The 26,032-nt window shown below is 45.9% G+C and overlaps 1 protein-coding gene across 1 annotated transcript; it reads right to left on the reverse strand.

Annotated features, from left to right (window-relative positions):
- NARS1 (asparaginyl-tRNA synthetase 1) lies at window positions 1-25,346 on the reverse strand. Its single transcript, XM_082242004.1, has 15 exons — window positions 25,166-25,346; window positions 22,889-22,971; window positions 22,487-22,552; window positions 21,828-21,920; window positions 21,525-21,614; window positions 17,594-17,672; window positions 15,744-15,814; window positions 14,576-14,662; window positions 11,030-11,251; window positions 10,188-10,387; window positions 7,681-7,816; window positions 6,415-6,528; window positions 5,381-5,512; window positions 3,486-3,617; window positions 1-1,764 (listed from the first exon to the last, which is right to left on the reverse strand). The coding sequence occupies exons 1-15, from the start codon at window positions 25,206-25,208 to the stop codon at window positions 1,633-1,635; spliced, it is 1,680 nt and encodes a 559-aa protein (XP_082098130.1). The 5' UTR covers window positions 25,209-25,346; the 3' UTR covers window positions 1-1,632.
- Window positions 25,347-26,032: the final 686 nt, after the last annotated feature.

Raw genomic sequence — 26,032 nt, forward strand, 5'->3', positions numbered from 1 at the left:
TCCAGTGCTATGAATTTATTGATTGCGAGATCCAACCAGCTTTGAAAACAAGGCATGCACAATCATCACAGAAATGTAACAGTGAGAAGAATAAGAGAAATCTGACCAGGCAAGGTCCTACAGCAACGACCCAGAGCACACACACACTGTACTTTGCTCCAGTTAAATTAGTCTGATAACTAAAAACCATTTTCATAACACTTGCTGGAAAGAGGAGGAACAATGACGTCAGTCAGCTTCATCACCTGAAAGCTCCTCTAATTTTCAGTTGGCCCCTCTTTCCTAAGAAACCCAAGACATTCAGTGGGTAGGATAAGCAAGAAACCGAGAAGGATCAAAGGACCTTCTCAAAACTTCAGTTCCCGGGGTTCTGGGAATGCAAGCTGTATCAGACCATCTTTCTGAGGCATGTTGAAAAGCAACTTAACCGAGTGTGAAACACAGGAGGCTTCTACCAAGAGAACATTTGCTGAAAACCTTTTGATGGAACTGGGAGTTTGGACAGCAGCCATCCTTACTTGGGCAAGTGAAGTCATCAATTAGTGCCAAGTTCAAAATGCAGATATAATGAAAATACAGTGGCAGGAAGGGATCCTTATGGGTACAATTGCTTAGGGTTGATTTTTCAATGTTGTCCGAAGCAGGGAATATCCTACCACACAAGAGGTACACAGGATTTTCACATGAAAGGCTAAAAGAAAAAAGACCATCATATTCTCCACCCTAATCTCACCCATTAGGGAATAGTCGGTTACTACGGCTTAGAGCTGTAGTAACTTTAGGGCAGCATTTTGTTAATGAAGAAATTTTTCAAGGCAGAGTTAAAGGGCCCGACCTCTGCCCAGCCACCACTTCTAAGAATTCAGGCTGAAAAATTTTAAGGAAGGCGGTAAAAGGTATCTAGAGTTTAGTTCTCTCAGTTGGGTGGTTCTTTACACTGTAATGCTTTTATCATTCTAGTCACTCTGCCAAGCTGAGTGTTTTGTTGGGGAGAACAGTATCATCTCTACATTTCAGCTGTTTACCTGAAGAATGGAGGTGGCATGATTTTCTTACGAACTCTGATGTTGGATTGGGAAAACGTTTAAACTGGATGCCACTGACCACGGCCAAAATAGCTGGGGGGCTTAGTTTGTCCCTCAGGGTAGCAGTACTCTATCCCAGATTATTGTATTAGATATATTATATTATGTCACATTGTGCACTTACTAATGAATTTTGTTTTGGGGAGAAAACTCAAATATTCCCTTTTCAAAAGCCCTGCTTCCGGCTCCTTTTTACCAAACAACCCGATTATTTTATGGGCTCTGCGCTGCTACAGAAGTGCATTTCTTAAGTACTGCACACTGCTCGTTTATCCTAGCAATCAATAAGTTAAAATGCATCAATAGGATTGATGAGGGGAGAAAATCTGGGAAAGGAGGAGAAAGAAGGGTTTTCTGAAATCAGTGGACTGCAATTCAAATTTCCAGATTCTCATTTGGAAAAGGTTGGGAGGTAGAAAAAGGAAAAGAAGTTGATCTCTTGGATTTCCTGTCAGGTTGGCTTTATAAGGATGATGAAATGTGCCCTGTGGAGGGAGGAGGGTTTTGCTTAAAGACTGCTGGACTTTTGCCACAAGATCAACATTGGTTAAGGTTTGCAGCGCTGGACAAAGCGTGGGTACAGACACACATCCCGGATATGGTGCCTGTTCAGGATCCAGGTGAGGAATCTTTCCAAGCCCAGGCCATAGCCACCGTGAGGGCACGTGCCGTATTTACGCTGCAAAGCCAAACAAGAAAGAAACAAGTCACTCGACGGACGGACAGGTGGAAAGAACACCCACAAACACGCCTGTCTCCAGCCATCTCGCAGCCTGATCCCAAGAGCAGTGCCCTGGTGCCAGCATACCCAAAATTACTGTATTTTTTGCTCCGTAAGACACACCTTTTTCCTCCTAAAAAGTAAGGGGAAATGTCTGTGCGTCTTACGGAGCGAATGTGTGGTCCCTGGAGCCGAATTGCCCAGGGGCAATTCTTTTTTTTTTTAAGAAAGAGGGAAGGGGGTGTTGAAACAAAGCCGGCAAGCGATCGGAGGGAGATAAGGGACTCTGGCGATAAAGGAGGCTGCCTGGGAGGGGGGAGGTAAAAGCACATGGATCCTCAGGATTTTTGCATTGGGTCACCCCAAATTCACCATCAGATCCCATAGCATGTCCATGGCTACAGCCTGCACCCCAAAAAAAAAAAATCAAGCACCCACTGTTTTGTGGGGCCGCAATGGCGCAAAAACGTGGTTACAAAGCACGGATCCACATGGATTCTCAGGATTTTTGCACTGGGCTACCCCAAACTCACCATCAAATCACATATCATGTCTGTGGCCACAAAAATCATACACCCACTGTTTCGTTCAGAATATTTTTTTTGTTTTCCTCCTCTAAAAACTAGGTGCGTCTTATGGTCGGGTATTTGCATTTATATCCCCCGTCCATCCTCAGAAGTGGTGCGGTGGCACCAAAGCGAGCAGTTAGGAGGGTACCAGCACCTCAAGCTTTTGCCTAGCGCTGGCAATCGCAAAAAAATCCGCCCCCTGCACTCCACCTAAGACCCCTCTGTCAGCCCTGACGTGCTGCCGCCTTGGGTCACCGGCTGGGGTTAAGATCAGCCCGATCGGCCCACGCTCCCTAGACACACGGCGTTTTCAAAACCAGCGTCAGTTCAGCAAATTATGAAACAAACAGGTTAAGGAAAGACAGCACCTCCCCAAGGTTTTGAACGCTACAGTTGAGGCCACACAGCAGAACTCCGTGTCAGGAATGGCAATGGGAAATTGCACGAATCGGAACAAATTGCTCCTTCGGCGAGTGGGGTGGGGGAGTAGGGGAGCCAGCCCCCTGCTACAGAAACCAGCCATCTGCAACGTACAATGTGTCAAGCATGACCATTTGGGTCACCCAGCAGCTGGAGAAAAAGGAGGCAGCCCCTAAGCGAGAGAGTTTCAAATTCCTCCTGCCAGATGAGCCCTCCAAGTTGCAATTCAGAAGAATCTGAAGAAGCCTTTCGCAAGAGGGGGCAGCAGCTGCCAGGAGGGAGGAGCAGGAGTTCCCCTCTCGGTCCTCCATCCTCCTTACCCAGCATGCTATGGGTTTGTGAATGCGTTGACATGGTTTCGAATGAAGAGGCATGGCCGTATGTGGGGTCCAAAATAGGCAAGACACCCTTTCCAGGGAAAACTCCCAGCGCAAAAGATCAGGGGATAGATTTATCCTCATCAAATTTGCTCCAACATCCTAGACTCATCACTGCCTCTGGCTTGGTTGTACACAGAAAACATAAAGCCAGGTGGGAAATGTGAAAAGACAACAACTTTTAAGCCCTTTAAAGACTAACTGGCCTGCCAAACGTTTGCTGTTGCCTTGGTCTACGGCTCTGCGTGTTGCGTTTGAGCATGGTGGCTGTGCTGCAACAGTTGGCCAAAGGAACAAGACCATCAACACGCACCTGGTCGGTGTACCAATAATAAGGCGTGGGGTCAATCCCTTCTCTCTTGTAGCCTTCCAGCAGCTCATCGCTGTCCCAAATACGCATTGAGCCTCCAACGATCTCGCCGACGTTAGGCATCAACACATCAACCTAAAAAGAGGCAGGACGAACCATGTTGAACAGTTTAAGCAAGAGCCAGATAATTAATAATAGTAATAAATTTTATTTATACCCCGCCCTCCCCAGCCAAGACCAGGCTCAGGGAGGCTAAACACCAGGTATAACACAATTGATTAAAATACAACATTAAAATGCAGCCTCATTTCAGCAGAAACTCAAATCAACAACTTTTTGGGGATGAAAACGTCAAATCTTCACCAAGGCCAACTATCCAGACTGGTCCTATGTGGGCCAGAAAAAAAGTCAGGGAAGTCCCCAAATAGGAGTTCCATCACAGAAGGAGAAAGGAAAAAGGAAAGAGGGGGAGGGGATCAAGTTAATTAGCTGCTGGACCATTTGTGGCCCACCAGGCGTTTCCTCAAACCCAGTTTCTGTGGCTCCCAGGTGGGTTGGAGACGTCCTACGACTGGACTGAAAGTACAGCTCCTCTCCCTGCCAAGCAAAAACATTCCTCTTCTTGTGTTGCCCCCCCCCCCCAGACTTCTCATGGAGAAGGCACATGAAGAAGAGCCATAGATGATGATCTCAGGGTCCAGGTCAGTTCATATGGGGAGAGGCGGTCCTTGAGGTATTGCGGTCCTGAGCCATTGATGGCTTTATAGGTCAAAACCAGCACTTTGAATTTGGGCCCAGAAACTAATTGGCAGCCAGTGCAGTCAGACCAGGATTTGTGTTAAATGCTCAAACCATCTTGCCCCAGTGAGCGACCTGACCATGGAATTGTGCACCAGCTGAAGTTTCTGAACAGTCTTCAGGGGCAGCCCCACATATAATGTGATGCAGTTATCTATCTTAGAGGTTACCAGAGCATAATTGATAGGCTATCCCAGTCCAGATAGGAACACAGCTGGGCCATCATCTAAAGCTTATGGAAGGCACTCAGCACCACGAAGCCCAGCAGAGATTATCGCAGGATTATATACAGGAGCCAGCACAGATTAGAGCCTATGTGTCGCTAGAAACATACAATGTTTTTTTCTATGGAGTAAGAGCTACTCTACACAGAACTGAGTGGCAGAATTCTAAGCTCTTATCACTTCAAGACTTCAGGTGGAGGTGGTGCTAAAGGCTAGACCATAGTTCAAAAGAGATTCCCTGCATGTAGAAAACGAGCCCATCAGAAAGAAATTTAACACAGCTCTCTCTGATGTGCTAAATTACTACATGCAGGGAACACTCAAAACACATAGTGAGTCTCCTACCTGCAATTTGACGTGACGCAGTCTTACTACTTCTATTCTGCAGACTGTTCTGACCAGACCTCATTCAGCAAGTGCCAGAAATCAAGGGATCCTCATGCATGTGTGATGTAACCCTTAAAAAGCAGGGTTTCCCACACCTGGGTCCACAGTTGCTTTGGGACTACAATTCCCATCATCACTGAGCACTGGGTCCTGCTAGCTAGGGATGACAGGAGTTGTAGTCCAAAACCAGCTAGAGACCCAAGTTTGGAAAACCCTTCCTTAAAGTATAGCTCAGTGACATTGTACACCAGCCTCTTAATGTAGTTAAAACAACTGGAAAACAAGGCTTGCTTCAAGAGGAGTGTTCTGCTCTAATGATTACATTGGTTGCGAGAACCCTCTAACCCTTACGTTCACGCCTCTCTTAAAATATATCTACGCAGCCTTTTAACAGAGGGCAAAAACACCCATTAAGAAGATGTCTTAACAGCTCCGTCCCTCCCCAGGCTTAGCCCCTGCATGGGATATGTGCGGGGAATGCAAACTGACAGATTCAGTAAGGCGGGGATCCTCAGGGCAGCGCTGCATGTAGAAAGACTTTATCTCAGCAGGAAATCGACACAGCAAGATTGGCTCATTAATGGCGTCCGTCATCTGTCTCTCGGGGGCCTCTGGAATATCCTACGGATAGGGAACAAGACTTATTATTAGCTCATCTACTGCCTAAGAACACCTCTTGCCATGCTTCCGCTCATTAAGCCACTTCCCTGCTCAAGGGAACTGTTTCTCCAGCCACCCTGGCATTTCACGTTACTTGCCGCTACTTATTTATATAGAGATTGCAAACTCAGCTTGCGATTTGGAACGCCCGTTGTTTTGACTAGGCAACCAATAAATCAGGTGTGTGGGGAACCTTTGGCCATCCAGGTGTTGCAGAACTACAACTCCCATCACCCACAGCAAGCATGGCTTGGGATGATGGGAATTGTAGTTGGGGGTTCCTCTACCTGCAATACGTGCTTAGATATACATGCCGGACTCCCTCTTCAAACCACTTATCACCCGGCAGCCGAGAAGCAAATTGGGGCTGGGGCTGATGCGAGTTCGAATCCAAAGTATCTGCATGGCACCAGGTTGTGCAAGGCTGCTATAGGCTAATAGCAAACTCATTCTCCAAATATGCCTCATAGAGCTAAAACAGCTACAAGAGAGAGGCATCAGCAGGTTTTTTTGGGGGGGGCGCAGGGGAACCTACATAGTTTACAGGAATACAATACAATATTTGAGGGGGAATCCCTTAAAAAGAGGTGGGAGACTTGAAGTGGAAACACAGAACTGTATTTGCTATCTACTCCATCTGGAAACGGACTGGAAGCCAGTGTAGCTGTTGTTAACTTGGGAGTCACGTATTCCATTTAACTGGCCTTCCTGGTCAACTGCTTGGATGCAGAAATCTGCCCACGTCTGCACACAACCTTCTTCTGCATGGCAGCCCCACACAGAACACTTAGCAAGCAATGCAATAGATTTTGAAGGAACACAAGTGGGCAAAAGCCGGCTGAACAGGAACCCAAGAGACTCACCTCTCCAAATTCGTAGTATGTGCCGTCTTCCTTCTTCACATTATTTTCCTTCAGCCATACAAGGGCATCTGTGTAGTTCATCCGTTTGAAGGGGCGCTTCGGGGGCTCAAAGTTCTGCAAACACAGAGGAAGGAAAAGGCCTGAGGAAGACCACAAAAGCAACAATTTGCAAAGGCAAGTTATGGTAGCTTGTGGACCAAAGTATAAAGGTAAAGGGACCCCTGACCGTTAGGTCCAGTCGCAGACGACTCTGGGGTTGCGGTGCTCATCTCACTTTATTGGCCGAGGGAGCCAGTGTACAGCTTCCGGGTCATGTGGCCAGCATGACTAAGCCGCTTCTGGCGAACCAGAGCAGCACACAGAAACGCCGTTTACCTTCCCGCCGGAGCGGTACCTATTTATCTACTTGCACTTTGACGTGCTTTCGAACTGCTAGGTTGGCAGGAGCAGGGACTGAGCAATGGGAGCTCACCCCATCGCGGGGATTCAAACCGCCGACCTTCTGATCGGCAAGTCCTAGGCTCTGTGGTTTAACCCACAGCGCCACCCGCGTCCCGGACCAAAGTATACAAGTAACTTAATAATAATAATTAAAACAATACACATTTATTTCATCATCTTTGTACCCCAACCATCCTCACAAGATGGGAGCTCTGATCAGCTTACAGTATAAAGTAGGTCTCTTTGGGTTGTAAGCAGTGCTTTTTTTCTGGGGAGTACACAGGGGTACGCATACCCCTAAACGTTTTGTGAATCTAATGGGAGAAGAAACTAAAAAAAAAAAAGTTTCTTCTCTAGCACAGTGAATTGTCAGTTCTGTTGCTACCCCCGATGGCAGCCTCATTTCCTTTCCTGGTGTCTCCAGAGCTTCAGATGGAAGTGAGCGTTTAATGTGTGAAGCAGTGTGGAATGTGGATGTGTGGTGTTTTACTGATTAAAGTTTGGCCTCATTGAGGGGCAGTGTTTCAATATGAGATGTCAGTGCAAACAACCTCATGCCAATATGGAAGCTACTTTGAGCTGTCAACTACGTAATATGAGGTAATGCATGTCCTTTGTACTTTTGTCCATTTACTGTATTCATTTCCCACCCCGATTTGATGGTGCTTTTCTCAAGTAAAAATGAGTACCACCCCTAAACATTTTTTTTAAGGAAAAAAGCTCTGGTTGTAAGTCACTTTGGGTTGCCTTGGGCCCCTGAAGATTTAGAAGCAAAGACGCTTTAGTAAAAACAGGAGAACTTTTGTTTTTCACGCTGCCACTTACTGGGTTGAGGGCATAAAGCATGTCAGCCGCTGGGGATTTCAGGACTCTGTCCACTACATCACAGACAAGGTCCTCGAGGCGGTTCAGCAGGTCTTCAAAGGTCATGAAAGGGCATTCTGCTTCAATGTGTGTGTATCTGCAGGAGAACATTGACGCCTTCAATATAAAACACGTTGGGAACTCGCAGTCTTATTGCCTGCAAACTGCTTCCCCTCAACTTGCCAACAAAGGTCTGTATAGTTAAAGCTATGGTTTTCCAAGTAGTGATGTATGGAAGTGAGAGCTGGACCATAAAGAAGGCTGATCACCGAAGAATGGATGCTTTTGAATTCTGGTGCTGGAGGAGACTCTTGAGAGTCCCATGGTCTGCAAGAAGATCAAACGTATCCATTCTTCAGGAAATCAGCCCTGAGTGCTCACTGGAAGGACAGATCCTGAAGCTGAGGCTCCAGTACTTTGGCCACCTCATGAGAAGAGAAGACTCCCTGGAAAAGACCCTGATGTTGGGAAAGATTGAGGGCACGAGGAGAAGGGGACGGCAGAGGACAAGATGGTTGGACAGTGTTCTCGAAGCTACCAGCAGGAGTTTGACCAAACTCCGGGAGGCAGTGGAAGACAGGAGTACCTGGCGTGCTCTGGTCCATGGAGTCACAAAGAGTCGGACACGACTAAACGACAACAAAAGCACCAGCTGATCACCTTTTCATTAAACACAGCCTTGCAAACGGTGGCTTATTAGACTGAGATCACAACATGGGAACTGCGCTAAACAGGACTCAGTGTGGCTCACAACTCTAAAAGATAGGCAGGTACCTGTCTCTTCGTGGCGCTGCTGCCGAGGTGGGAAGAGCCACCTGAACTGAACTTCTCCCTTCTACGTAGCTATGAAAAGCCGACAAGGCTAGGCCCAAAAACCTCTGCAACTCAGCCTCATGACCTCAGTCGGTCAAATACTTTTTTTTTTTTTAAGTCGACACACACAAAGTGCTCAACAGTCAGTTGTTACTAACAACCTGCAGGCCACTTCCTAATTGCTCTGAAATGGCACAAAACCACTCTGCGCAAAATTATTAGGGGTGCTGGTTTTGACCTTTAAAGCCCTATGCGGCCTAGGACCACCTCTCCTGGTATGCCCCGCGGAGGACCTTAAGGTCCACAAATGACAACACCTTGGAGGTCCCAAGTCGCAAGGTGGTTAGACTGGTCTCAACTAGGGCCAGAGCCAGGGCCTTTTCAGTAATGGCCCTGACTTGGTGGAATGCTCTGTCAGAAGAGACTAGGGCCCTGCGAGACTTGACATCTTTCCGCAGGGCCTGCAAGATAGAGCTGTTCCGCCTGGCCTTTGGTTTGGACTCAGTCTGACCCTTATGTTTCCCTCCCCTTATCTATGGGCTACTATTAAAATGAAGCTACATTTTAAATTATATTTTAACCTGTATTTTAAATTGGGGGTTTTTTTTAATTGTAATTTTACTGGTGTTAGCTGCTGGGTATAAATAAAAATGTATTATTAATTATTATTATTATTACTATTGTTAAAAGAAAAAAGAAGAAAGCAGCAATAGTAATAAATGGCATGCCCTCCCCCTCACACAGAAAATCTCCCAGTGTTCGTGTGGGTGCACTGAGGAGCAGATTTGGGAGATGTCCGGTTCCTAGGACACCCTCTGCATGAGCTTTAGAAAGATAACCACTCCCGACCAAGCCCGTCCCACTTTGGTAGGTTGCCGAATGATTGCCCCTTTGTTCTAGCCTTATCAGTTGGCGGTGCTGACCTTGCCCTGGGCACTGGCAACTCACGCTACAGCACTGCTCTGCCCCATACACCAGGTGTGAGGAATCTTTGGCCCTCCTGACACTGCCGAACTACAGCAAGCCCGCAACAGACATGGGGGTTAAGTTTCGGATTATCATGCCTAAAATTGTACATAGTCAATGGGAGGTGGCAAAGTCTTTCTTCCTGAACGCTCAATCCCTTTTTAATTTTCTTTCTTGTTTTGTTTTGCCAAATCTGAACGCGCACAAGTTAAATGTGTGTGTGTGCAAGCTGCAGGCTTTCTGTTCAATTCCCACCATCCCTGGCCATTCACTGGGCTGAGGATTACAGTGGTGCCCCACAAGACGAATGCCTCGCAAGACGGAAAACTCGCTAGACGAAAGAGTTTTCCGTTTTGGAGGTGCTTCGCAAAACGAATCTCCTATGGGCTTGCTTCGCAAGACGAAAATGTCTTGCGAGTTCCTGTGGGGTTTTTTCCCTTCCCCCCCTTTTTCTAAGCCGCTAAGCCGCTTATCAGCTGATCCGATCAGCAGATAAGCCGCTAAAAGCCGCTAATAGCGCTAATCCTTCAATGGGCTTGCTTCGCAAGACGAAAAAACCACTAGACGAAGAGAATCACAGAACGGATTCTTTTCGTCTTGCGAGGCACCACTGTATGGGGTTTGTAATTCAGGAATATTTGAAGGGCTATAAAAGGTTCCCCAGCTCTGCCACAAAAAGGGTCTCTTACTCAGCCAGATGCCTGCGGGTCCGAGACTGCTCAGCTCGGTAGGACTGGGCAATGCAGAAAGTGTCTCCCAGGGCAGGGATGCAAGTTTCCAGATACAGCTGGGAGGACTGTGTCAAAAAGGCTTCTTCGCCAAAATAGTCCATCTTGAACAGAGTGGAGCCTCCTTCAACCTGCGTTTGGACCAGCGTTGGAGGGGTGACCTAGAAGGGAAGCAGAAATGAGATTATGCATGTACTGAGTAACACCATTTCCTGTCTACCTCCGAAGAGCTAACTTAAGCCCGAGAGCTAAATGTTGGATTCTTTGTGTACAGTTCAGAAAGAACAAGACAGAAGTAGACTGCTGGATCAAAAGCAAGAGAGAAATCTAATAAAGAACTTTTTTTTAAAAAAAAGTTTTATTAAAACTTTTTACATCAGGATTAAAAAGCAAACTACAGTCGTACCTTGGAAGTTGAACGGAATCCGTTCCGGAAGTCCGTTTGACTTCCAAAACATTCAAAAACCAAATTGTGTGTGCTGATTGGCCGCAGGCAGCTCCTGCAGCCAATCAGAAGCCGTGGAAGCCCCTTTGGATGTTCAGGTTCCAAAAGAATGTTCGCAAACTGGAATAATCACTTCCGGGTTTGTGGTGTTTGGGAACCAAAACATCCCAGTACCAAGGCGCTTGTGATCCAAGGTACGACTGTAAATCTTAACAGAAAATAGTAAGAAAAGAGAAGAGAAAAAAGAGCTAATAACAACTTTATAAAAGGCTGCAGATGTACTTCTTGGAGTGGGAAGGGGGATCCCAGAGACTGGAGATCCTTCCTTTAAGATCAGCGAAGCAGCAGATCTACTTACTTCGTAATACCCTCGGTCGAAGAAGTGATCCCTGAAGCACTGGACAACCACGGAGCGCACTTTGAAGATCCTGCTCATGTTCTCTCCTCGAATCATCATGTGCCGGTTGTTCAGCTGCACGTCCACATCTGACTCTTCATTGACAAGGTTATCAGCTCCACCAGCGGGAGCCAGGCCAATGAGCTCCCAGTAGTCGCAACACAGCTCATGGCCTCCTGGAGCCTATGGTTGGGTGTGCCCATAGGTTGAAAGAGAAAGAGATGGAAGCACAAATATTATGCTCTGTTAAAATCACCTGCAACTACCAACAAGGCTCTCTGTACCAGCAAACAACAGCACACCAGGTGGTCCAAAGTCCACATTGTGATGGGTCTAGAAGCCTTTCGCAAGGAGTACCTCTACTCACTCAGAGATAGATTTACAGTCCTTATTTACAAAGGTACAGAGCATCCGAATCCTCGGTAGCAGATCCAGGAAGTGGGAGGTTTCTGATCCTCCTCCAGCAGAGGAGCTTGGGAAGCCCCAAAGGCCTCCTTTGTTCCCTACATTTTAACCCCCTCCTGTCCTGTGCTGAAGGAATGGGCATTGAGTCTCCCTCTGTCCCTGAACTAGTCAAGTGGTGTTGCTGCTCTCCAGCATCCGGGAGTGTCCTCGCCGCTTGAGTCCCTTCCGCTCGCTTGTCCTCCTCTCCCTCTCCTGTCTTTTCTAAAGGCTCCTGTTCTTCCCCCTCCCTCAGCTCTGGGGCATTCCCCAGCAGCCCCTTGACACACATGCAGAGATTATTTTATTTTATTTTATATACAGTGGTGCCCCGCAAGACGAATGCCTTGCAAGACGGAAAACTCGCTAGACGAAAGAGTTTTCCGTTTTGGAGGTGCTTCGCAAAACGAATTTCCTATGGGCTTGCTTCGCAAGACGACAATGTCTTGCGAGTTCCTGCTGGTTTTTTTTCCTCTCCCCCCCTTTTCTAAGCCGCTAAGCTGCTTATCAGCTGATCTGATCAGCAGATAAGCCGCTAATAGCGCTAATCCGCTAATCTGCCAATGGGCTTGCTTCGCAAGACGAAAAAACCGCTAGATGAAGAGAATCACAGAACGGATTCTTTTCGTCTTGCGAGGCACCACTGTGTGTGTGTGTGTGTGTGTGTGTGTGTGTGTGTGTGTATATAAAAGATTTTGTTGATTTACAAAAGTGTGCGATGTCTCTCTCTCGTGTTTTTTCCCCATGTAACATTTTTACAAATCAGTTTCATTCGTTGAGACATTAGGAAGAAAAGGGGGAAAGAGGTGGGGGGGGAGAGATGGGGGGGTCGGGTGGCGATGTTTCTATTTCACTACATGTAGGGTTTGGTGTCAGCGTTGCTTGTGCAGGTTCTCTGCTTGTGCTCCTTTGGTGGTGAGAGAGGTTGGCGTTGGCCTAGGGTGTGGTTGTTCATTTGTGGTTGGCTGTGTTGATCTTTGTTTTCATGTGTTGAGTGGGGTGGGTGGGTGTTTTGGATCAGGCTAGCCATACTGATTTGTATGCTGTTGGTGGATTTTTGTCATTGTCACATGCAGAGATTAAAATGGGACGGGGACACACCTGCAAGCCCCCTCCTCCTTCTAAGGTCCACACAAGCCCTTTCTCTTCTCCTGAACTTCACGCAAAAGACCACAAAGGGGGATTTCTAACTGTGTTAAGCTGAAACCTTCCTGCAATCAGGTTTCCCAATCAGTTGAACACAGTTATAAGACTCTTCCTGCAAGTCTCCAAGTTAAGTGTGCAAAGATCAGGAGAGGATGGGGGTCGTCCCCCTACTCACTTTACAGAGCTACAGTTTCCAGCGTGTTTTATCAATCAGTCTCTCTTCCCAAGGAAATCTGGGAATTGTAGCTCTGGGAGGGGAACAGGGGAGTACCAAGCACTCTTAACAAAAACTACAGCTCCCAGGATTCTTTGCTTTTTGGGCGGGGGGAGCCATGACTGTTAAAGTGGTATGGTACTACTTTAAATCAACCGTGCAGATGAAGCTGGAGATTCAGGAAACAAGAACTTGAGTGTGGGAGGCATCCCCTGACAGTATGATTTTGCACTGTTTTATTCTTTATATCTGAGCTAATATAACATGGCTGGTACTGAACATATCCCAAAGGCCAATGCGTTATTTCTCAGGCAAATTAAATTCTTTCTCTAGATAACTCCACAAGCTCCCTCTGCTGGTTAATATTACAGGTTTCATTTCCTGCGAATTTATAAGGAGCGTCTCCACCCGCATCGTTCAGCCTGGACGCTGAGGTCCAGCTCTGAGGGCCTACTGGTGGTTCCCTCACTGCGAGGTTACAGGGAACCAGGCAGAGGGCCTTCTCGGTAGTGGCACCCACCCTTTGGAACACCCTCCCATCAGATGTCAAGGAAATAAACAACTATCTGACTTCTAGAAGACATCTGAAGGAAGCCCTGTTTAGGGAAGTTTTTAACGTTTGATGTTTTATTGTGTTTTTAATATTCTCTCCCCAGCCGCCCAGAGTGGCTGGGGAGGCCTGGCCAGATGGGCGGGGTATAATAAATTAGATTATTATTATTACTTAAAACTATGTATCATAATGGAAAAACCAGACTTGAGGGATTAACACCATCAAAATTCTTTCCTTCAATGATAATATCCCATTTAACCAGCTTGGCAGTCCTTTGTTCTTGAGATGGTGGGGTGATGTGGGGGACGACGACGACGACTTTCAAGGAATATATTTAGCAGGTGAATAACATGTGTGATGTTGACACAGGGCTACAGCAGCACTTAACCGCCATACATGCTGTATTTCTGGCTTTGAAACCAAGATAACCCATTTATTTGCATTCCCATCTCCACATCAGAGCTATATAGTCAACAGAATTATGGTCTTTGGGACTAAATGACTTCCAGCTGCTCGCGGCAGAAACTGCAAGTCCTGAGCACCCTTCTCGCTCTCAAAACACTGAACAGAGCCTCAAAATCAAACCTGGCTTTGCAGACACTTTGAGAACTTATTCAGAAATGCTCTAGCTGTGAGACATCAGTAGCAGTTGCCAGTCACAAGAAAAAAAGACCAACAGCAAATCAGTTTACACAATCAACTTCTGAATCTTAACCAAGGCCAGCCATGTCATCTGCAAATCTCTACTGGTTTCCAAAGCCTGTCCGATCATCTCCTGGAGCAATACCATGCTTGGAAGAGGATAACTATTATAACAACAACAACAACTTATTATTTATACCCCGCCCATCTGGCTGGGTTTCCCCAGCCACTCTGGGCAGCTTCCAACAAAATATTAAAATGCAATAGTCTATTAAACAATAAAAGCTTCCCTAAACTAAAACAAAAAACAAACATTCCCTACTACCTGCAGAACAGGGAGGCCATTTTGACTGGCAGTGACTCTCCAGGGGTTCAGATAAGGGGCTTCCTCAGCCCAACCAGAAAATGCCAAACGGAAGACCTTTGGAATGCAAAGCAAACTCTCTACCTTCCAGCTAGAGCCCTTCCCTTGGCAGGAGCAAGGAGAGAGCCAGCAGACTCCCTTACTCACCTGTTTGCCTTCTGGAAGAAGGTTCAGAGTTCCATAGATAGCAATGGTGCTCTCGGTTGAGAGGACAACTCCATTGTAACACTGGCACTAGAAGGGAGAGAAACAGAGGAGGAAATTCAGGCTGTGTGGGCTAGGCTTTTACCTGTTTCCTTTTATTTTTTAAAGAGCAGATGGGAGCACACCAAGGAAACACTGAGAATGCTTCATCACAAAAGCCAAGAGTTGTCTCTCGCTTAGGGATGGAGGAGGAATCCATAGATTGTGAATTCCAAACTCATCTGATTTGATCGGGGCAGATTCATGACGCAGATCAGATCCCGAGTCCAGGCAGGTTTCAGCGCTACCTCTCCCCCTCTCCCCTTTTAATTGTTCTGCAAAACCCCGGATATCATAGAGGAGCTAGCACACTGAGATTCCTACTGCCATTTTCACCTTGAACAGAGAAAGTTCCTCCAGGGAGAAAGAGAACTTGACAATGTTCCATTGCTCTCAGAAGGAACTGTATAGGGAAAAAAGACAGGGACGCACCCATGTAAGAACTTGGGGCGGCCATGTTTGAGCCATAGAATTCCGTTTGTCGTCAGGTCCCATCGCTCCCTTTCGTTCTCTCTTAGTGGTTCCCAAACTTTCTTCTCCCCAGACCGCTTGAAGATTTCTGAGGGTCTTAAGAGATCTTGATGGACCACTTAATTATTTTTTTTCCTGCCTGTTTTAGCGATTGTAATCCAATGTGTTGGATGATCGCTGCAGTCTTGTCCCACTCAACTTCCGGTGGGCCGCCAGATTCTGAGGACAGAGCACTCCAGAACTGGGATGGACTGGATCGTAATGGGTCCTCTTCTAAACTTTCCACACCCGTACATTATTTAATTTCCTCTCCAAAATGTGTGTTGGCTGCACCGCATTGCTGGACCACAACTCCCATCATCCTTGACCTATCAAAAGGACTCAAAGATGCTACACACCCAGACCTCCTCCTCAGCCTCACTTTTTCTGTATTTTCTCTTTATTAACTTGTGACCCTGGGGGTTTGGGAGTGGAAGAAGAGTAAAAGCAAGGGGTGTTTTTTGTGGGGGGGGGAGAAAGAAGGGTGAGGAGAGTGTGTGTGTGTGTGTGTGTGTGCGCACACACACACACACACACACACACACACTTCAAAGCAGCTTACCAGTTCGTCTGATAAAACACATTGAAGGAATCCTGTGCCGTCTCTTAATACAATAAACATCAAGTTCTTCCCTAGCAAAAAAAGAAGCGTTAGGTGTTAGAATTTAAATTTCCTTTCGTTGAAAAGCATCCTTCATCCCCTTCCATCCCAAACCCTCAAAACTATTTCTACTATTAAGAAACAAAACAAGGAAGATAAATATTCCCGGGGGGGGGGGGGAGAGACGTCCCACGACACCTTAAATACATATATGATTTTATTTTGTGGAGAAGAGCTTGGAACTGCATGTGAAAGACGCATGGAGAGAAAGAGGGAACACATATTATCCTGAACACAGGTACAAGTGCTTGTGTGGAAAAGGGTTTATACTTGTTAATTTGTGCAGCTCGCCTACTGTGTACACAGACTATACACTCGTCAAATGTAGTGTGTGAGGATCGAAAGCAAGAGAGATAAACTAAGGATGAATCCACACACAGGGAAAACCCCGCTATAAATAAAGTCAGAAATTAAATCGTTATAATAAAAGAAAAAAAGTTACGGAAAATTGCAAAGAATTAATTTTTTGCTCTCCAGCTCCATCTGCTGTTGCATGTTTAAAATGCATTCAAAAGCTGTTGGTTTGTTTTTTAAACTAACGTAGCCGAGTCTTAACAAGCCAAGCCTTCCAGGGTGATCTAAGAAACAAGTGAAGTCAAGAAGCCTGCTATTATCACTATGTTATCACCAGAATGCGGCAGCTAGACTGGTAACTGGGAGCGGCCACTGAGACCACATAACACCGGTCCTGAAAGACCTACATTGGCTCCCAGTACGTTTCCGAGCACCATTCAAAGTGTTGGTGCTGACCTTTGAAGCCCTAAACAGCCTCGGTCCAGTATACCTGAAGGAGCGTCTCCACCCCCATCGTTCTGCCCGGACGCTGAGATCCAGCGCTGAGGGCCTTCTGGCGCTTCCCTCAGTGCGAGAAGCCACGTTACAGGGAACCAGACAGAGGGCCTTCTTGGTAGTGGCAAACACCTTGTGGAGCACCCTCCCATCTGATGTCAATGAAATAAACAACTACCTGACTTTTAGAAGACATCTGAAGGCAGGCCTGTTTAGGGAAGTTTTTAATGTTTGATCGTGTTTTTAATATTCTGTTGAAAGCTGCCCAGAGGGGCCGGGGAAACCCAGCCAGATGGGCAGGGGCATTAGTAATAAATAAATAAATAAATTATTATTATTAATCGCTTAATGCCAAAATAGGCTTCTAAGCAGTTTGCATAGTACAAAAACACAAAAATATAAACATCCATAATTCAAGATGCAATACAACAACCCCATTAAAGTATTACTGTACTTAAAATATGCACGATAAAAATAAGTCTACATGCGCAGATGCAAAGGACTACAGAGCTCACCAGGGATCTTACACCCTCACAAGGAAGTTAAACTAACTGTGCAGCTCTGAACTATTGGTTTCAGTTTGCAAGCAGCGGAGCTGAAAGGGCCATGAAATAAAAAAGGAGCGTCACATTCTGTGCAGAGCCCAAATGCATGCAAGGTAAGAGCTGAGTCATTTTCTGAGGGGAAAGTGCTCTGAAACAGCAGCCCAAGTCTTAACAAAAGATAGGCTGCTTTGATAAGATACGTACCACGAACTACGTCAGTCTACTAAATTAAACTGGCTTTCCCTAAGGAAGCTTTAACTTGAAGTTTTGCAACAATGCTGGGAAATTTCTGACTAGCTTCCTAAGTTCTCTCACAAAATTTTTAGGCTTCAATCCTTTTGAGGGGCAGTTTACAGATGGTCCTAGAGTTTGTTGTTCACCCTTTACAGAACTGGTTCCTTTTAACACGGCACTCACCTTGTCTACGCAGCCTGTGGACCCAGCCAAAGACCTTGACTCTCTCTCCTCTGTGGGCCTCTAAGTGACGAATTTTCACCTGTTAGAAAGCAGCCGAGTAAGTTGTTTTTCTTTGAAAATATTATCAAGATATACACACAGATTGCTTGCCTAACACCGAATCAAGAATAAAAAAGAAATTCTCCTTGTGTGTTGCTTTTTTCCTCAGATACCGTTTACAATACCTTACACATGAAAAGCAAAGCAAGACACATTAGACAATCTCCAAATCTCGCCAGTTGTATCAGGACCAACCAATCTATGTCACAAGACGAGGAGCAAATACCGTATTTTTCGCTCCATAAGACGCACCTAGTTTTTACAGGAGGAAAACAAGAAAAAAAATATTCTGAACGAAACAGTGGATGTATGATTTTTGTGGTTCATGCTGTGACTTGATGGTCACAAGACATGTGACTTGATGGTGAGTTTGGGGTAGCCCAATGCAAAAATCCTGAGAATCCATGTGGATCCGTGCTTTGTAACCATGTTTTTGCGCCAGGCAACAATGGGTGTGTGATTTTTTTGGTGCAGGCTGTAGGCATGGACATGCTATGTGATCTGATGGTGAACTTGGGGTGACCCAGTGCAAAACTCCTGAGGATCCATGTGCTTTAAAGCAGCCAACTGGACAGGAGCCACTTACAGCCGTGTAATCAGCTCCTCTCCCGCTTTGCTGCTTCAAAGCAAGCCATGGAGGAGGGAAGGAAGGGGAACCATGGCTCCTCTGCTCGCGACTGCAGCAGGATCCCCCCGCATTCCATAGGCATTCACTCCATAAGACGCACAGACATTTCCCCTTACCTTTTAGGAGGAAAAAAGTGTGTCTTACGGAGCGAAAAATACGGTAGTTTGAGTCTAACCTCAAATGTGTCAAAGTCTAGATGGATTTCCTGGTCTGCTCTTTTTGGTGGAAGGAAAAATATTCTTTCCAAACCAATTCTCCTGCCAGAGGAGGTGGAACGATTCAGTGAGCTGGGAAGCCAATTCCATGCATTTCTGCAAGCTAAATTTGGCAGCCTGCCTGGACACAAGCACTCAAGGTCACTTTCCACAGCTAACACATGGTGGCTGCAACCCCACGCATGCTTTGTTGTTGTTTAGTCTTTTAGTCGTGTCCGACTCTTTGTGACCCCATGGACCAGAGCACACCAGGCACTTCTGTCCTCCACTGCCTCCCACAGTTTGATCAAACTCATGCTGGTAGCTTCAAGAACACCATCCAACCATCTCATCCTCTGTCGTCCCCTTCTCCTTGTGCCCTCCATCTTTCCCAACATCAGGGTCTTTTCCAGGGAGTCTTCTCTTCTCATGAGGTGGGCAAAGTATTGGAGCCTCAGCTTCAGGATCTGTCCTTCCAGTGAGCACTCAGGGCTGATTTCCTTAAGAATGGATACGTTTGATCTTCTTGCAGCCCATGGGACTCTCAAGAGTCTCCTCCAGCACCATAATTCAAAAGCATCAATTCTTCGGCGATTAGCCTTCTTTATGGTCCAGCTCTTATGATCTTATGGTCCACGCATGCTTATTGGACAGAAAAGCCCTAAAGCACCATCATCAAATTTCTTAAACCCTGAATCACCGGCAGGTTCCAGGGTGAGGTTACAACAATTTGAAATTCGGTATCAACAACAGTTAAAACAGATTACAGGAAGACGTTTCAGGTGCTGAAGAGTTCCATTTTTAGCATTCACCAAAAGCTGTATAATACCTCTGTGGGGAAGAAATTCTACAACTCAGGGGTTGCCACAGAGAATGCCACCCCCCCCCCAAACCTGATAGCAGCAGAACGACTATGAGGGCCCCTTCTGCTGATTTTAACAACCAAGAAGGTTTGTAGGGAAGGAGGCAGTCTCTCAAGATAGTTTGGGCCTAAGTTGGAGCATGCTGATAAAAATTTTACACATCACTTGGGAAGACAGGCGAACTAATGCCAGCGTACTGGAAGAAGCAGAGATCGCCAGTGTCAAAGCAATGATTCTTCAACATCCAACTTTGTTGGACTGGTCATGTTGTGCGGATGCCTGATTTATCGTCCTCCAAAGCAACTACTCTATTCCGAACTTAAAAATGGAAAGCGTAATGCTGGTGGTCAACAAAAGAGGTTTAAAAACTCTCTCAAGGCAAATCTTTAAAAAAAATGTAGTATAAGCACCGACAACTGGGAAACACTGGCCTGTGAGCGCTCCAACTGGAGAACAGCCTTTACTAAAGGTGTCAGGGTTTTTGAAGACATTCGAACTCAGAACGAAAGGGAGAAACACGCTAAGAGGAAGGCACGCTTGGCAAACCCACACCATGATCAACTCCTGCCCGGAAACCTATGTCCCCACTGTGGAAGGACGTGTGGATCCAGAATTGGCCTCCAGTCACTTACAGACTCACTATTAAAACCGTGTTCATGGAAGACAATCTTACTCAGGTACGCATGTTCGCCAAAGAAGATAGTTGCCCTTTAAGCATCCAGTCATATGATCTGGGAAGGGTTCCCCACTACCATTTCAGGGCATGTTTGGGACTGAAGCAGAGATTTTAATCTGCGTTAAGGCATGGATCCAGAGGCTAACATAATTTGACATCTGCAGGGCCTGTAAGACAGAGTTGTTCTGCCTGGCCTTTGGCTTGGAATCAACTTGATCCCCTCCCCCTCTTTCCTTTTTCCTTTCTCCTTCTGTGATGAACTGTTTTGGGGGACTTCCCTAGCTTTTTTCTGGCTCACATAGGACCAGACTGGTGAAGATTTGATGTTTTCATCCCCAAAAAGTTTTTGATTTGAGGTTCTATTGAAATGAGGCTGCATTTTAATGTTGTATTTTAATCTTGTTTTTAAGTTGTATTTTAATAACTAGATGATCCCTAGGGGTCCCTTCCAATTCCACGATTCTCAGCATCTGGTATTCAAAGGCACACTGACAGCGGGGGTAGAATATAGCCACTGTGGCTAGCAGCCATTGTTATATACGCTTATCCTCCATGCATTTGTCTAATGATCCAGATGTTTAGAAATACTTGGGTTTCTAACCCCGAAAAAAGAGAGCTAAGTTTATTTTGAATGTGCTAAACTATAAACATGCACAATACAGATTCCCATTCAACGTTTGGACCCTCCTACTATCGCTTTAAATCAGGGGTGTGGATCATGGGCTACACTGTTGGGCAAGGGACGTGGGTGGTGCTGTGGTCTAAACCACTGAGCCTCTTGGGCTTGCCAATCGGAAGGTCAGCGGTTCGAATCCCTGCAGTGGAGTGAGCTCCTGTTGCTGTCCCAGCTCCTGCTCGAAAGCACGCCAGTGCACATAGATAAATAGGTACTGCTGAAGCCGGAAGGTAAACGGTGTTTCCATGCACTCTTCTTTCTGTCACGGTGTTCCGTTGCACCAGCAGCAGTTTTGTCATGCTGGCCACACGATCCGGAAAGCTGTCTGTGGACAAACACCGGCTCCCTGAGCCTCAAAGCGCGATGAGTGCCGCAACCCCATAGTCCCCTTTGACTGGACTTAAGTCCTGTTTAGGGAAGCTTTTAATGTTTGATGCATTACTGTATTTCAATATTTTGTTGGAAGCCGCCCAGAGTGGTTTGGACAGCCAAGCCAGATAGGCGTGGTATAAATATTAAATAATAATAATAATAATAATAGTTGTTGTTATTATTATTATTATTATTATTATTATTATTTTAACTGTCCAAGTGTCCTTTACCTTTTTCTTTTCTATATACTGTTGGACTCCCAATCCCATGGGTCAGGGATGATGGGATGAGTTGGTAGACCAATATATGGAAGCAACCACATTGCCTACACCCCCTAGCGGATGTCATTTAAAAGGGCTCTCCCCCCACCCCCTGAAAAGAGCTGGTTAAGGTTGTCTGCACAAGCATTCAAGCTTTACTCACACATTTGGGCTCTGGGAGACTGGGGTCATTCTTAATGATTATCTTCTTTGCTTCCTCCAAGTTCTTTTCACGGCGCAAGAGATCTTCTTCCTGCGGGTTGTTTTAAAGAGTGGTTTAGTCGAGACTCTACTCTGAATGCAAGCGTGTGGGGAGTGATCTGGGAACACTAGAACCAATGGAAACGTTAGCATTAAGGCCCCATTTGAGCTACAGCTCCCAGAATTCCCTGGGGGGAATTGTTAAACCACCACTGGGAGTCTTGAAGATGCCACAAGAAAAAGGAGCAACGTTTGCAAACCTTACCTCTTTCTTTTCTCTAGCTTCAGCTTTTTGTTGTTCCCTGTGCCACAGCTTTTTGACATTCTTCAGCTGGGTCTTGGAAATGGTATCCCATCTCTAGGGCAGATGAAAAGAAGAGAAAGCGAAAGCATAAAGAAGAGAGTTACGCTTTCGCTTTCCAATGAAAACATAAAACCCCAGAGTCCATCTAGTGGCCAATCAGATGACTCAAAAGTTCCTTAGCGCTATCATCCCCTTTCCCCAATGTTCAGAAAATAAGTGCTATTATTTACACTGTCAAAATTGAACCATCCAGGGGCAAGAGGAGTTATCCAGCAAGATTGAGAGAACCCCAAAGTTTTGCAGAAACACAATATATTAGCAAAAACAGGAGGAGGAGGAAAATAACATAATGGAGTCTTAGGCTGGCTGGCTGGTATAGTGAACAGAGTACTTCACGCTGCAACATTTTGTCGCAGGTACCTTTTTGTCACTGTTGATTAATCCTCCATCGATTTGTTTCATCCCCCTTTAAAGCTAACCAAGCAAATGCCATCACTACATATTGCAAATTCTTCTGTGTTGGTGTGCAGACTATATTTTGTCTGTCCTGAACCTACTGCCAATCAAAACCAAATCCTTTCACCGTGGAAAAGGCAGAAAAACACCCATTAATACTCAACCTCGTCTTTTTTTTGCGAGTCCACATAGATCGTAGGAAACGGCTCCTTTCCGGCAGACAGCAAAGCCTTTAAAAAGAGAAAAGGATGGAATAAGTTTTGTTTTATTTTTTAAGGCAGCTAGTTCTAAAAGCAGGGGCAGCCAGGGCACTGCCAGACTACAACTCCCAAAATGTGCCTGGCACATTTTGAATGCTGCCCTGAATGCTCTTTGGAACCCCATTGTGCAGACAAATGTTAAGGATGCATAAAGCAGGCAATCACAGACATTCTGCAAGCTGCTGCAAGCACCGTTGCACCAAGGACTTTCCAGCTGCCATAACCCACAGAATAAGCTCACTGATTGGCCTTGGTTGTGAACTCCTGGGAGAAAATGGGAGAACCAAAACTGGGCTTGTCAGGTACCTTCAGAGCAGTTTTGTAAGGCTTCTCCTGCGACCCGTCTCCAGTAACGTCACTTCCCTCTCGATCAGAGACATAGACCTCTCCTGTAAAAGCAGGCATGGAAATTAGGAGTCTTACACATAGCACACATTCATTCACATAGAGATCGATTTACACAAAACTGTTGCTTTGCACTCGATAATGTTTAATAGACTACAGTGGTACCTCGGGTTAAGTACTTAATTCGTTCCGGAGGTCCGTTCTTAACCTGAAACTGTTCTTAACCTGAAGCACCACTTTAGCTAATGGGGCCTCCTGCTGCTGCCGCGCTGCGAGAGCACAATTTCTGTTCTCATCCTGAAGCAAAGTTCTTAACCTGAGGTACTATTTCTGGGTTAGCGAAGTCTGTAACCTGAAGTGTATGTAACCCGAGGTACCAGTCAGTTCGTTGCAAAAATGACAAGCGAGGGCCTGCCACAAAATGTGGCAGCGCAAAGCTCTGCCTTACACAATTGCAGGGTGGATAAAAATCAATGATTTTTTAAAAAAACAAAAAATGCTTTTTATTATTTAAATCGGATTTTTAAAACAAAATGCTTTTGGAGGAAAAATCTTTCTAAAGATAGTTTTCTGTTTAAGTTACATTAGAGTCCAAAAGCTATTTCATCGGGAAATAAGGATTTGTTAGCCGCTTTGAGACTCCTGAAGGGGTGTGAAAGGCGGGATATCAAATCCAAACTCCTCTTCCTCTTCTTTCCTCTCCTGCTCTGTAGGTTTGAGGCTGGCAGTGCACCTGGGGGGGAAATAACTCTCCCCTCAACTGGCAGTGCTAAACAAAACTAAACAAGTTTTTCATGTGTGCTAAAACTCAGTCTAAGTTTTTGTTTCATTTTTTAAAAAAAAGTTTAACCACATCAGTTAACAAACATGGATACATATGCTATAATGTTATTGCTTTAGTTAAATAAAAAATTTAAATTGTTATTAAAGAAATGATTATTTTTCTCCTTCCAACAAAGCACAGAAGTTGTCCAAATATAAACAGTTAACTTACTAAACCTCACAAGAATTTCATAATTATCTATGTATTTTTAATAGTATAACCAAATCAGCAATGTTTGATACAACTGTAAAAACAACTCTGAAAATTTATTATGCCAAAAATGAAACCTTCCTCTGGTTGTAAATATTAAGATTATACCAGCAAGAATAAGTCTTTCTGTAAAAAAGAAAGAAGGAAAGATTTAAATCAAGTCTTACTGACTAGTAATTTAAATCGTGATTTAAATCAATTTGAATTAAATGAAATCCACCCTGCACAATTGTCCTCCTTCCCAGTTGTCCACCGTTCACCCCAGTAACACTCCATTTGCACACCGAGGCCTTATTAGGCTCTTTTTTGGGATGGTGCGGGTCCTTCCTCTTAAATATCTGATATTTAATACCTTCCCACCCCCCAAGCCTGCTAATACAGCTTCTCCTTGTGTCTGGACGTCGCTTGGCACACCCAACATGAGTAATAAAAACGGAAGGAGGAGACCCGTTTCCAAGCGCCAGAACATGTCTGGCAGGTTGAACCCCGACTTTCCAACCCCCCAGGATGACTCTGGTAAGCTGCATTTCTTTAACTCATTGCTACAAGCCGCTTTTCCCGACAAGAGGCTGGCTGGAAGGAGACAGAAGAGCGGCAGGAGAAGCCCTTCCTCCCTTGCACCGATTGCCTGCGTCGCAAGGGGGGAAAGCGGACGTGGCTCTAGCACAGGCAGGGGGAATAGGTGACTACAAGAAAAGGTCCCCTGCCCCGAGGCACCAGCAAACCTATACAATCGCGTGCAGCGCCTCTTCCCAAGGAAAGCAGGGGAAGAAGGGCGGGTCTATAAGTGGCCATTTAAATCCTTTAACACCAGCCGCTAGCTGATCTTTTTTTAAACAGCTGCCGATGGGGAAGGAAAGGTCTAGGGCGCACGGAGCGCGCAGCCAAACGCCTCGGGGCCTTGAAATCTGGTTCCGACGCGTGGAGATGGCGGGCCCCTCATTCATCCGAGGCCAGGGCTGCAGTTGCTACAATGGCAAAAGGAGGAGGAGGAGGACGCGCATCTTTTGTTCCTGGGCCCTTTCCGCAGCAGCGCCATCTCACCCAACGTGAATAGTTTCTATTATTATTCTTATTGCTTATGAACGAGACAGGATCTCCGCCTGCCCTTGCCAGATCCCAGGGCCTTTTTTTTCTGAAGGCTTCCCTCCCGGGCTCTCTTTGCCAGACACACACACACACAGACACACACACACACAACTCACCCAGGGCCAGCGCGCCCGTCTGCTTGAGGATCTCCAAAGACATCGCTGCTCCTGCGTAAAGCGCCGCGCGCCCCTCGAACCAGACAGGTGGCGGCCGCCTCTTTCCCTTTCCTTTTCAAGAAGGGGATTGCGCTTCCCGGCAGGGAGATTGCATCAGGCCTGCCCGCCCACAAGCCCGCCCTTGCCGCAAAGCGAGGCCGGCTGCCGCAGCAGTCGCTGCTGCTCCGCTTTGCGCTCCGCCCCGGCGTCGCCACCCATTGCGCGCTGCTTGCGCCTCGTTGGGGAGGGCCGGCGGCGTCGGGAGCAGGATGCGGGGATTATGATTATGATTATGATTAATTTCCAGTACCGCTTTATAATTTCAAGGGGGGGGTGGGAGGAAGATTCGAAACGGTTTGCGTCAGTTAAATCCGAAGTGAAACGTCGCTGGAGAAAGTCAAAGTATACGTTCAAAGCAAATGTAATGAACAGGAAGCTAAAATATTATATTAAAACAGTGTTTCCCAGGGCCGGGTTTAGGTTTGACGAGGCCCTAAGCTACTGAAGGTAATGGGGCCCTTTATATGTCCAGCTGTCCTTCATCAACAACAAATTGTCGCTGTTTTTTGTGTTGAATACAGTATATATGCTATATGGTAATTTATGGATGTAATAGGTATCTAAAGCAGGCTTCCTCAACCTCCAGATGTTTTGGGACTACAGTTCCCATCATCCCTGACCACTAGTCCTGCTAGCTAGGGATCATGGGAGTTATGCTGGTTTTGCAAATTGCAGAATATGAGAGTATGCATGAGTTTGTGTGCATATTTGTTTTAAATTTGCATGCTTGAATCATGAAAGTTCATGTTGTAATAAACCCCTGCAAGT

The sequence above is a fragment of the Podarcis vaucheri genome, assembly GCF_965113315.1.
Source record: "Podarcis vaucheri genome assembly, chromosome: 11".
Taxonomy (NCBI): domain Eukaryota; kingdom Metazoa; phylum Chordata; class Lepidosauria; order Squamata; family Lacertidae; genus Podarcis; species Podarcis vaucheri.

Coding starts and splice junctions, on each gene's coding strand:
- NARS1 (XM_082242004.1), bottom strand. CDS start 25,208: ATGTCTTTGGAGATCCTCAAGCAGACGGGCGCGCTGGCCCTGG. Junction 22,972..25,165: donor GACGGGCGCGCTGGCCCTGG/GTGAGTTGTGTG, acceptor CTGCTTTTACAG/GAGAGGTCTATGTCTCTGAT. Junction 7,817..10,187: donor ACCCGCAGGCATCTGGCTGA/GTAAGAGACCCT, acceptor GTTCTCCTGCAG/ATACACACACATTGAAGCAG.